General features: G+C 36.4%; 1 protein-coding gene across 4 annotated transcripts in view; it reads left to right on the forward strand.

Annotated features, from left to right (window-relative positions):
- RUNDC3B (RUN domain containing 3B) overlaps positions 1-12,822 on the forward strand; it is a 136,581-nt gene that overhangs the window by 61,676 nt on the left and 62,083 nt on the right. For 2 of the 4 annotated variants that reach the window (XM_070470191.1, XM_070470202.1), the window contains one exon: positions 7,487-7,572. The exons of the other annotated variants lie outside the window; for them this stretch is intronic. In XM_070470191.1, coding sequence (XP_070326292.1) covers positions 7,487-7,572 — 86 coding nt within the window. The remainder of the gene's footprint in view (positions 1-7,486; positions 7,573-12,822) is intronic. 4 annotated transcript variants of the gene reach the window in all.

Raw genomic sequence — 12,822 nt, forward strand, 5'->3', positions numbered from 1 at the left:
CACATCCTATGGCCAAAATATTCGAGCTTCAGCATCAGTTCTTCCAGTGAATATTCAGGCTTGATTTCCTTTCGTAGTGATTGGTTTGATCTCCTTGCTGTCCACGGAACTGTCAGGAGTCTTCTCTAGCATCAAGGTTCAGAAGCATCAATTCTTAAGCGCTCATCCTTCTTTATGGTTGAACTCTCACATCCATACATGATTATTGAAAAACCACAGCTTTGATTATACGGACCTCTGTCGACAAAGTGATGTGTCTGCTTTTTAAAACACTGCCTAGGTTTGTTGTAGTTTTTCTTTCAAGGAGCAAGTGTCCTTAATTTCATGGCTGCAGTGACTGTCCACAGTGATTCAGGAGCCCAAGAAAATAAAGTCTGTCACTGTTTCCATTGTTTCTCCATCTATTTGCCATGAAGTGATGGGATCAGATGCCATGAGATTAGTTTTTTGAAAATGTTGAGTTTTAAGCCAGCTTTTTCGCTCTCCTCTTTCACCTTCATCAAGAGACTCTTTAGTTCCTCTTTGCTTTCTGCCATTAGGGTGGCGTCATCTACATATCTGAAGTTATTGATATTTGCCCTGGCAGTCTTGATTCCAGCCTGTGATTCATTTAGCCTGGCATTTCACATAATGTACTCTGCATATAAGTTAAACAAGTGGGTACAATATACAGCCTTGAAGTACTCCTTTCCCAATTTGGAACCAGCCTGTTCCATGTCTGGTTCTAGCTGTTGCTTCTTCCTGCATACAGGTTTCTCAGGAGGCAGGTGAGGTGGTCTGGTATTCCCATCTCTTTAAGAATTTCCCACAGTTGTTGTGATCCACACAGTCAAAGGCTTTTGCATAGACAATGAAGCAGATGTTTTTCTGGAATTCTCTTGCTTTTTCTGTGATTCAGTGGATGTTGGCAATTGGATCTCTGGTTCCTCTGCCTTTTCTAAATCTGGCGTGTACACTTGGAAATTCTCGGTTCATGTAATGTTGTAGCCTAGCTTAAAGGATTTGAGCATTACCTTGGTAACATGTAAAATGAGCACAACTGTATGGTAGTTTGAACATTCTTTGGCATTGCCCTTCTTTGGGATTGGGATGAAAACTGACCTTTTCCAGTCCTGTAGCCACTGTTGAGTTTTCCAAATTTGCTTCAGTATTGAGTACAGCACTTTCACAGCGTCATCTTTTAGGATTTGAAATATCTCAGCTGGAATTCCATTACCTCCACTTGGTTTGTTTGTAGCAATACTTCCTAAGGCCCACTTGACTTCACATTCCAAAATGTCTGGCTCTAGGTGAGTGATCACACCATCGTGGTTACCTGGGTCATGAAGATCTTTTTTGTATAGTTCTTCTGTGTATTCTTGCCATCTCTTAATATCTTCTGCTAGGTCCAACCATTTCTGTCCTTTATTGTGCCCATCTTTGCATGAAATGTTCCCTTGGTATCTCTAATTTTCCTGAAGAGGTCTCTAGTTTTTCCCATTCTGTTGTTTTCCTCTGTTTCTTTGCAGTGTTCACTTAGGAATGCTTTCTTATCTCTCCTTGCTATTCTTTGGAAGTCTGCATTCAGATGGGTGCATCTTTCCATTTGTCCTTTGCCTTTAGCTTCTCTTCTTTTCTCAGCTATTTATAAGGCCTCCTCAGATGACCATTTTGCCTTGTTGCATTTCTTCTTCTTGGGATGGTTTTTGTCACCACCTCCTGTACAATGCCAGGAACCTCCATCCATAGTTCTTCGGGCACTGTCTATTAGACCTAATCCCTTGAATCTGTGTGTCACTTCCACTGTATAATCATAAGAGATTATGTTAATAGAAGGTACTCCGGTGATACAGAAACTTTATTTGCTTATTTTCAAATTCAAAGCAGGAGAGATGAACAGGACAAGTGTATTCTAAACCCGTTCAATATAGGGGAGAATATATTTCTATAACTAGGATATACCAAAATACAAAATGTAATTGAGAAAGTAAGAAACACTAGAAATGTAGCACTCTTGACCTGGGTGAACCAAGGAATTCCAAACTCCAGCTGACCGGCTCTCTTAATAAGCCCTGGGAGTAGGCCCTACACAGCAAGATGCTGCCCTGCAGAGACAGGCTAATATTTATTCTGTAAAAAACTGGTATTGAGTATCAAAACACCACAGAACAATCACGTTCTAAGTCCTGTTTTTTTTTTCCCCCTAAGTCCTGTTTTTATATCTTTGTTTTGCTCAGGCCTCAAACAGAGTCCATCCCCAGGCAGGGATACTGGAGTGTGATACCATTTCCTTCTCCAGGGGATTTTCCCAACCCTGGGATCGAACTCAGGTCTCCCTCATTGCAGGCGGACCATCTGAGCCACCAGATAAGCCTCCATTTATAAATACTTGTGGGGGAACAAAGATCTACTGCTTGTCTGGAAAAGTCTGCAGGCAAAGATTACACCTGTCTTTATTCATTGCAGTGCAGAGCAAAGTACTTAATCTACTCAGTGAATCACATCTGCCAGGTGTCAAGATTGAAGGATTAAGCAGATACCTCCGGTGGCAGGTTTCCTGAGCCTTTGAATTGCAGCTCGCAGTGACTGCTGGCATGGATAGCCCTCTTAGCTGGCCTTGATACTTGGGAACACGCGTCAGAACCTGAGCACCAAGCTTACATCTTAAACTGTGTGTAACTCTAAGATCTTCATTTTTGACTTCTATTTAAGAAACCAGATTCATTCTGCTTACACGTTTAGGGTTATGTGAACATTTTAAATAGTGGAAGACAGGATGCCCTGTGGCGCAATGATTGATTCAGTCCAGAGACATTCTCTAAATTGATTGATTGAATCAGGATTGCCTGTGTCTTCGTATCACCGTACAGCTAAGGTTCACATTGTGGAAACTTGCTGCCACAAGAGGTGTGAACTTAGTCACCCTAATCTGAGACCTGTAAAATGTTAGACATTTCCTTTCTTTGCTTAGTCTGTGACTAGTTGAGCCCATTCTCCAGGGCCTATTCATAGCCTGTCAATGAAATAGAATATTTGAATTGAAGGCTGTGACTATAATCTTTACATCTCAGCCATATTTGCAGCTATTCTTTCTACAGTATACAAGGGATCTTTCCTGGCAGTCCAATGGTTACCACTCTGTTTCCACTGCAGAGGGCATGGGTTTGATCCCTGGTCAGGGAACGAAGATCTCACAGGCCCACCAGTGCAGGCAAAAATAAAAAGTATAATATACAGGAATTTGGGGACATAGGATTTCTGTACATCAGCTTATTTAGGTGTCAAGCTAGAATTAGCTTTCTGAGAAAAATAACTTCATATCAACAGGTACCTATTTTGCTTGCTTCTGAACTTACCCATCTTCCCTCTCTGCTAATGTGGGCCAGTTACTTTTAAGCATAATATTAATACATGATCTTTGACAGAAGGTCCACTGAAACTGGATCCTTAGTTACTTTTGTTGTTTATCTTGCAGATATTTCCATTGGATTTTCTTAGTATCCCAGCTGATTTCAAGTTGAAGATAGCCTTCTTAGTTAGTTTCTGGCTTTCAAGTATGAACTCTCTACTGTAGTTGAGTTCTTCCTTCTTCCTGCATATCTTGTGTGATTTTTGTTTTTCTCTGTTTTTAAGAGTGTTCTTATTTTAAAAATTCTTATTTAAGGCTGTGTTAGGCTTTCCTAATTTGTATTGCTTACCCTAGGTATTCCTTCTATTCAATATGAATGTAACATATTATAACTTCCGAATATACTAGTCACATCAACCACTCATATATCCATGCATCCCTCCAGTTGATAAATTTTTATTGAGCACCTATACTGTGATAGAACTGTGAGTGTAGCCCTTAACACATTTTTATGATTTATGTCCCTGTTGTGCCTAGTTTTTCCTGGTCTCATCTTCTTACTTTCTCCTTGTTCAGAAGCTTACCTTGCCAGTGCTTTGTCCTAGATGGTGGTTAGCCAGATTTTCTACTGAAAGGGGCAGAGGCAGAGAGAGAGGGTGTTAATTACAGATAGACCAGAGTTACCAAATACTGGAACTTTACAGTAAGATACAGTATTGCAAAGAGGCCACTTTTATGTTCATTTTCACTTACTGAGTAATAAATCTACCTCCTCTTTTAACTACCACTCTGCTTTTCCTATCCCTTGTTCTTTACTGTGATGGCCCCAAACGTGGAAGTGAAACAAATTGAAGGGGCCCTGTAAACACTCCAGGCTTTTGAGACTCCAGAAAGGCTGTACCTTGGAAGTTGGGAAATTCAGATGAAAACCAGCACCCCCAAAACCTAAAAGTGGTGCCCTTAAGTGGTACAAAGTGGTTGTCAAATACACTCTGTCTACCAGAAGAAAAGTAAGTCTACTCTAGAGAAGGGTAGCATTAGAGTTGCTGCAAATTTTCTTCCACAATATGTAATATTTAATAAAAAATCACCAAGCTTATCAGGAAACAAGGTTAAATGAACAAAACTAAGAAATGTAAAAAGTAAAATTGAAACAGACCTATGGGAGATGCAGATAATGACTTTTAAGTAATTATAATATGAAGAAAATAAAAAGAAAGATTAATACTCGAGAACTGGAGTATATAAGAAAATCAAAATAGGAAACTACAAAATATTCATTCTTTATGAACTTGTACAATAATCGATCATTTGCTAAGTTGTAATGCACATCAATGAATTTCAGAGGATTGAAATATAAACAAATATAAATATAATGTTCTCTAACCGCAGTAGAATCCATAACAGAGTTAACTAGGCTTATATAAGTTGAAGTTGAGAAGAATTTCTAAATAACTCCTGAATGAAAGATGAAATTACACATAAAATTAAAACATACTTAGTAATGATAATGAAAATATAACATATAAAAATTGTACTTAAAGGAGAATAGATAAGTTTAAGGAGGCATTTATGTATTTTAAGAAAAAGGCAGAAAATTGGTTATCAAAGCTTTCATCTCAAGAAACTTTAAAAAAAAGTAATATACCCAAAGTAGAAGGAAAGATGTAATGAAGAATAAAAATTCAATTAAACTGAAACAATTGTACACTAGAAGAAAATCAACAAAACCAAAAGTTGGTGTTTTTAAAAAGATTAATATAACTGATAAATTTCTAGCAAGGCTACTAGAAGGACAAAAAAGAGGTTATAAATTACCCATATCTGTAATGAAGAAGTGATAAACCCCATAGACTCTACAAACATTAAAAATCCTAAGAGAAGGTATGAATAACTTCACACTTGTAAATTAAAAAATTTAAATGAAATGGGCAAATTCTTTGAAAAATGCCACTTATAAAAACTAACACAAAAAGGAGGAAAACTTCTAAATATTCTGATGTCTACTAAAGAAATTGACTCTCTGGTTTCAACTCTTCCCCTTGCAGCCCATTTTTAAATGGACTTATCTTTTTCTTATAGATTTGTAAGAATTCTTTGCATTTTACAGATGGGAGTCATTTGTCAGTTACATATAATGCAGATGCTTTTGTCCACTCTGTGATTTTTCTTTTTACTCTCTTAAATAGTCGCAGCCCACCCCCTGAAATAAGAGGGAAGGTAGAGTGTATGGATATTAGTTCTATCAGGTTGGTCAGTTTGGTGGCGAAATGAGTCCCCTGTCTTCTAGTTGTGTCTGTTTTTTGTTTCCTCATATAGTAAAGTAGGGACAGTATTGTAACTGACACAGTTCTCAGGAGGATTAAATATTTTAATGCGTCTAATACAGAGACAAGCATTTATTAATTACATTCTTAAGGAGTGTTGACTACTTTTATTAATTTTTTTTCCCCAAAAGCCATTAGTGGCAAACAGGCTAATATTTGTGTCTCCCAAACAATAACAACAACCTACAGTGGTTTACCATTACCTAACTGATGCAGTCTAAAATCTTATACCTACTTTTCAGCTTTTCCCTGTTGATGATTCCAACAAGCTTTAAATATTCTGTTGCTTTTGTTGAAAGAAAAGAAACCGTTAAAAATCAGCACCGTTTATTATGACAGTCTAACAGAATTGCACAAACATCGAAAGACAGGAAACTAGGTGCAACCCAGTTTTGTATGGCTTGAAATGAATAAATCAGGAAGCAAGGCTTTCCCCCACATTTCTTATCTAACAATAGCACAGTTTCTCTGGAGAGCAACTTTCCCTGCTTCTGTGTGAGAATGTAGCTTTTTGACTACTGCTAGTCTCTGCCTTCCAGATGAAATCTTAAGAAACTTGAGACTGAGGGCTGTTGTGTGCCCCTTCCCTTCCTCTGTTCCAATCAGCTACAACTAACTGTAGGTTCCCCTAGGCTTACTCAGCAGAAGCAGTTGACTGAGCAAGCGAAGGGATTTTGAGGTTGGTGGGCAAATTGACTGCCGTGCTAACCACGCCCATGTTCCAAACTGTACAGCCCTTTCTAGCCTGCCAGGTTTTACCACTGTCTGGATTAACTTATTTTCAATCCTTCCTGTCCAACAGTTTGAGGAAATCACTAGAACTGTAGACATTTCTGTAAGTGTAGGCATTTCAATGCTTTTTTTCTATACTGGTAGTTGACCATCATATATATATTGGTTAGTGTCATCTTTATTCTTAGCTACTATTACAGTGGTTTGATTTTTTCATATAGTCAGTCTTCATAGATTTTCTGGAGAGGTGTGAAAGGGTTGAGTGAAATGAACATAATAGGATTATAAAATTCTCACTAACAAGTATTCTTTCCTTCTAAACAAAAAGTTCAGAATAAATGCTTTGGCTTATGAAAAAAACTTTACTGACTAGTCCCAACTACTGAATGCTGTTACCCCTTTTCAAAAGTAAGATTATTCATATTTTGTTAGAATTGTGTGTTTCTGTGATTTTATTCTAGGATATACTTCTGGGATATTTTTTGTTGTGTGTTTGCTTTTTCTGGTTTAAATTTCTGGTAATATTTTTTAGAATGCTCTGGAGGCACCAAATTCAGTGACTCATGATTTGCATAAATGATAAATAATGAAATTTGGTTCACTGTTTGTTGTGTAAACTTCCCTCTGAAAAGACTAAACAAGTGGTGTGAAGATTATTTTTATTAATGAGAATGGACTCTTTCCTCTTGTTTTATAAGGGGACTCATTTCAATTATTGTGTTGATTTGGGCACTGAAGTAAAGAGATGAGCCTTGTGATTTCCTTATATGATTCACAAGAAGTCTCTAACCACCCCCCCCACCCAAAAAAAAGAAGTCTCTAACCCAAGTAACTCAATTTTGATGGTTCTGTCCCTTCAGAAGCTAGAAAGTTAATCAGACATGCTCTACCCTACCCCTTTAGAGAAACAAAGTATATACTATATATAATTAAAATTTACCTCATCTACTTAAATATTTTTTAGTCTTTATCAAATACACATTTTGAGTGCGTTATTCTTTGCATGTTAAAATGCTTATATTTTTGATGACATAGTGAACACAATATTTTTTAATTTCTAATTTTTTCTTTACGTTTGATTCTTTCTTCTTCCTTTTAGGGTAGAGCCTGGATCAGAGTAGCACTCATGGAAAAACATTTGTCTGAATACATCTCTACAGCTCTGAGAGACTTCAAAACAACCAGGTTTAAAAGTCCTTTTAATTTTCAAATATATATTAAGAGAGTCACCTGAAGACTTAGAAGTAAGAATAGAATAAAGACTCATTTGTTTTTCAAGTCCTCACCTATTTTATTTCCCCTTTTTATACTTCTCAGATAAATCCACTGTCTTCTCAGGAAAATACTGTTTTTTCAACTAAACCTACTTCTACCTTGTTTTATCTTTTCAGGCCTCACATTATGCCCGGAGTATCTTTTTTCTGAAAAGTTTTGATTCTTACTTTTTCAGCACTTGAAGTTTCATTCTCACCACAGACTTTTCCTATTCCATTCTTCCTCTTTCCACACTGCAACATTTATTTTATTCACTTCTTTAATTCTTATATAATTAATGATTTCTCAGTTGTGTTTTTGGGGCAGTCTATACCAATGGTCTCCTTAGGTTGTATAGGTTTATGAGATGGTACATTGTGCAAAACAGGACTTTATTAACTTTTTATGATGATTCTTCCTGGAGAAGGGAAAGGCTACTCACTCCAGTATTCTGGCCTGGAGAGTTCCATGGACTGTAAAGTCCATGGGGTCGCAAAGAGTCAGACATGACTGAGTGACTTTCACTTTATGATGATAGAGAAAAGATTCATATAAGGACAATAGTCATGCCCACTCAGCTCTGCTCTGCTAATCTATATTTAAGGCTTTTGTTAAAGCAGTCACTTTTTTTTTCCATTTCAAAAGTATTTGTAAATGAAAACATTAAATAATTTCAGTATCCTACATATGTTTTGTTCAGTATAGTAGCCACTAACCACATGCCACTGAGTAAATTAAAATAGAAATTAAATTACCAATTCAGTTCTTCAGTTGCTTTATCACACTTTTAAGTGTTCACTGACTCTGTGTGGTTAATGGCTACCAAATTGGACAGCACAGATGCAGAACAGTGCTTCGTGGCATGAGGTTCTATCAGACGGCACTGACTTCAACACTTTTAAATTACCATACGTATTTCTACCTTGTTAATCATATTTCTGAAGAAAGAGAGTGACTGTAAGCCAGTTCTGACAGAGAAAATTAGGCATATATATACAGAAGTCATATATCTAAAATCTTGAAATTTCCATGTCCTGATGGCATGTTTGATGTTTTGGATTTTGAGAAAATCTGGGTCTTTAATGTGACACATTGTTTTAGCTGACTAGCTGGTATAGATGATAGTGTCTTTGCTTAGGTGTTGCCAACATCCGTTGGATCATTGAAAAAGCAAGAGAGTTCCAGAAGAACGTCTATTTCTGCTTTATTGACTATGCCAAAGCCTTTGACTGTGTGGATCACAACAAACTGGAAAATTCTTCAAGAGATGGGAATAGCAGACCACCTGGCCTGCCTCCTGAGAAATCTGTATGCAGGTCAAGAAGCAACAGTTAGAACTGGACATGGAACAACAGACTGGTTCCAAATCGGGAAAGGAGTACATGAAGACTGTATATTGTCACCCTGCTTATTTAACTTAAATGCAGCGTACTTCATGGAAAATGCTGGGCTGGATGAAACACAAGCTGGAATCAAGATTTCTGGGAGAAATATCAATAACCTCAGATATGCAGATGACACCACCCTTATGGCAGAAAGTAAAGAAGAACTAAGGAGCCGCTTGATGAAAGTGAAAGAGGAGAGTGAAAAAGTTGGCCTAAAGCTCAACATTCAGAAAACTAAGATTATGGCATCTGGTCCCATCACTTCATGGCAAATAGATGGGAAAACAGTGGAAACAGTGTGAGACTTTATTTTGGGGGGCTCCAAAATCACTGCAGATGGTGACTGCAGCCATGAAATTAAAAGATGCTTATTCCTTGGAAGAAAAGTTATGACCAACCTAGACAGCATATTAAAAAGCAGAGATACTGCTTTGCCAACAAAGGTCTGTCTAGTCAAGACTATGGTTTTTCCAGTGGTCATGTATGGATGTGAGTGATGGACTATAAAGAAAGCTGAGTGCCGAAGAATTGATGTGTTTGAACTGTGGTGTTGGAGAAGACTGTTGAGAGTCCCTTGGACAGCAAGGAGATGTAACCTGTCGATCCTAAAGGAAATCAGTCCTGAATATTCATTAGAAGGACTGATGTTGAAGCTGAAACTCCAATAGTTTGGTCACCTGATATGAAGAACTGACTGATTTGAAAAGACCCTGATGCTGGGAAAGATTGAGGGCAACAGGAGAAGGGACAACAGAGGATGAGGTTGGATGGCATCACCAACTTGATGGACATGAGTTTGAGTAAACTCTGGGAGTTGGTGATGGACAGGGAGGCCTGGTATGCTGCAGTTCATTGGGTCGCAAAGAGTTGGACATGACTAAGCAACTGAACTGAACTCAACTGATGTTCTTAGGTAATAAAATAATAAATGTTTTACTTGGAAGATACGAAGAAAAAATTATCATGACTTTAAATTTGACCAGGTTATAAAGACTTTTAACTCCAAGAAATATTTGCATAAAGTAAATCTGACACGTGCTTATTGGATCATTTTCAAGCAATATGGTACTCTTGGGATATTTCTAAAGATGGACAGTGAGATGATGATAAACTCTTAGACACTTGAAGTAAACTTTACACAATGAACATTTCTTTTATCATCACTAGTAAATACATTTAATTATGAAAGATAGTAAATTTTCAAGATACTGAGGCTTTAAAAAAAATCAGAACCCCATAGATCAAACCTAGAAATCCTATGAAATCAAAACTAAGTTTATACCATAATTATCTGCTATACAATAACAAGACAGTCTTTTCTAAATAGAAATTAAAGCATTAATAATCTAAGTTGTTGGTCTCATTTCTTAGTTTATACAGTTGGGTGGAGTAGAAATAGTACTTGAATAGACTATTTTTACAGTGAGTAGTTTAAAATTTTTAAGGGAAATGCTTTTTGCCTTATGTTTAGGTATTAGCTGTCCTTTTCTGAGAAAAAGGAAGTGATTCAGCTCTAAAAAGTTCATGAAGTAAAAATATTCTTGTAACAATATATAAACATATTATTCACATAGAAACATGGCTTAGTGTATGTTTATACACACAGAGAAATATATCATGTTTCTATATACACATCACACAGTATTTAGATGTGTCTATAATGGCTATGCAATTATCAAAAAATGATGTAAGGAGTTATTTCAAAATTCCCACCCTAAAAGTTAACTTTAAAATGCAGTTGCAAAAAGACAGTCTTTTAAAAAACTATTTACACTGGTTTTTTTTTTTAAACCAAAATCAAACCAGAGAAAATTCTTAACTATAAATCCATTTGATTGTGAACCCCTAGTGAAAACGTGTATGTATTTGGAAGGTTAGGTTTGTAACATTACAAGTGTACTTTTGGAAAGAATAATTACACCTTACCTTTTGTCTGAGTGCTCCCTGACATAAGTGCTTGTAGAACAATGAGAAATGATCTCTAATTCTTTAGGAATGTCAAGAGTGTCTGAATCAAGTGATTTCTTCTTATTCTACTCTTCACAGATAAAGAGTAATGAGGTCCTTTAAGGTGATAAGTGTTTACTCAGTACATAATGAGGAGCTACATGGGCTAAGGCAGGCTTGAAAGTACTAATTAGTGATAATCTAAGGATAAGATTGGGAGGAGGAACGGTGGGGAGCAGAACTACACTAGGTCTTCTGAAATGCATGACGATGGTTCCAAAGTATTAGAGAAATTCATGTGATCTTTTTGCCTTGGTGGAGGGTATCTTGGTAAGCAATTGAAAAAACCCTTGAAGAGTTTCATAGTTTAGGAATTGGGGTGTTACTGGGAAATAGCCAGTGATGGGAAGTCAACAGACTCAAGATAATCAATCAAAGCTAATACAAAAAAAGAAGAGGTGGGGAAGGCCTAAAGATAGAGAAGTAAGGTAGAAACTGAATAATTTGCTCAAAGATTTCATTTCTCTTCACCCACAGCCTGAAAATAATTAGAAAAGTTAAGCTAAAGAATACAAATGTGACATTTAAAACAAGATAAAAAATATTCTGGTAAGAATGTGAAGTAATAACTGTGGAAAATATAGAGATAAAATTACTTTATCAAGTCCTGTTTATTACTTTGCAAGTGTACCACAGTGCTTCATTTATAACGAAAGTGATGTTCAAGAGTAATATTAACCTTCTCATTATTATAGTAGGAGTAAGAGAAGGAGTAAAGTATAAAAACTTCAAAAATTACTCAGCTGTCACAAAGCGAAAAAAAAAAAAGTTGGTGAAACACTTTTTTTAACTATAGAGAGGTAGATAAGATAGTGATAAATTACCAAATCTTTCAAGAAATAAGAAAGAAAGACCTTAGGAATTTTAATCTGTTTAAAAGTTTTACATTATTAAGATGAAAAAAATTATTAAAAGGTGCTTGTGGACCGCTGCCACAGCTTTTGTTTTGTCTATAAAATATTTTGGCTTATTAAATACCCAAAAGCTCTCTTTTAATAAATTTTGTTTCAAAGATGTGTTCATTCTAAATTTGCTTTCAAGAAATAATTCCACGTATTCCTGGAAAGAAGAAAAAGCTTCAGAGTATATTTGGTATTAGTCTATAGTAAAGACAAGACTACAATAAGAATCTTCCTGGTCATTCATACAGACTTGTGACCTGAGAGTAAAAACAATTCTAACCACCATTTTAAAATTTAGAGAGAACTAGATATTTCCATTAAGCTACTAGTACAAGGCCTCCTTTCATTAGAAAATTGAACTTGCCATAAATTAAAGCTGTCATTCCGTCGCAACACACCTTACCCACGTTCTCTTTGGTTTTTTGTTGTTGTTGTTGCAATGGGATGTCTCTCCTGCCAGTCTTTCTTCTAGGTCCTGCCCTGCATTCACCTTTTCCTTTAGTTATCATCACCTCTCTCACTCCTGATCCTCCATCTCTTGCCAGTTCTGAATCATTCCCACCCATGCAGAAGCGTGTACTGGTATCCCCTATCTTAAAAGGAAAACTTTCTCCCTAGAACTGGTATTTCTCTCTCATATGGCTCATTTCCATGTTCTGCTTCATCACCAAACTTCTCACACATCTTTATACACACTGTTGTCATCTCCTTACCTCAGAGTCACTCTTCATTCTTCTCTAGCCTCTGCCTCTACCACTCCACCAAAGATGATTTTTATTTATTTATTTATTTTAGCAATGAAATGTTTTTTTAATTAAGTATACTATTTTTTTTTTTTTTACTTTCAAAGATGATTTTTAAAAGAATACCAATAATCCGTAAGCCAC

Source organism: Odocoileus virginianus, chromosome 1 (genome assembly GCF_023699985.2).
Source record: "Odocoileus virginianus isolate 20LAN1187 ecotype Illinois chromosome 1, Ovbor_1.2, whole genome shotgun sequence".
Taxonomy (NCBI): Eukaryota; Metazoa; Chordata; class Mammalia; order Artiodactyla; family Cervidae; genus Odocoileus; species Odocoileus virginianus.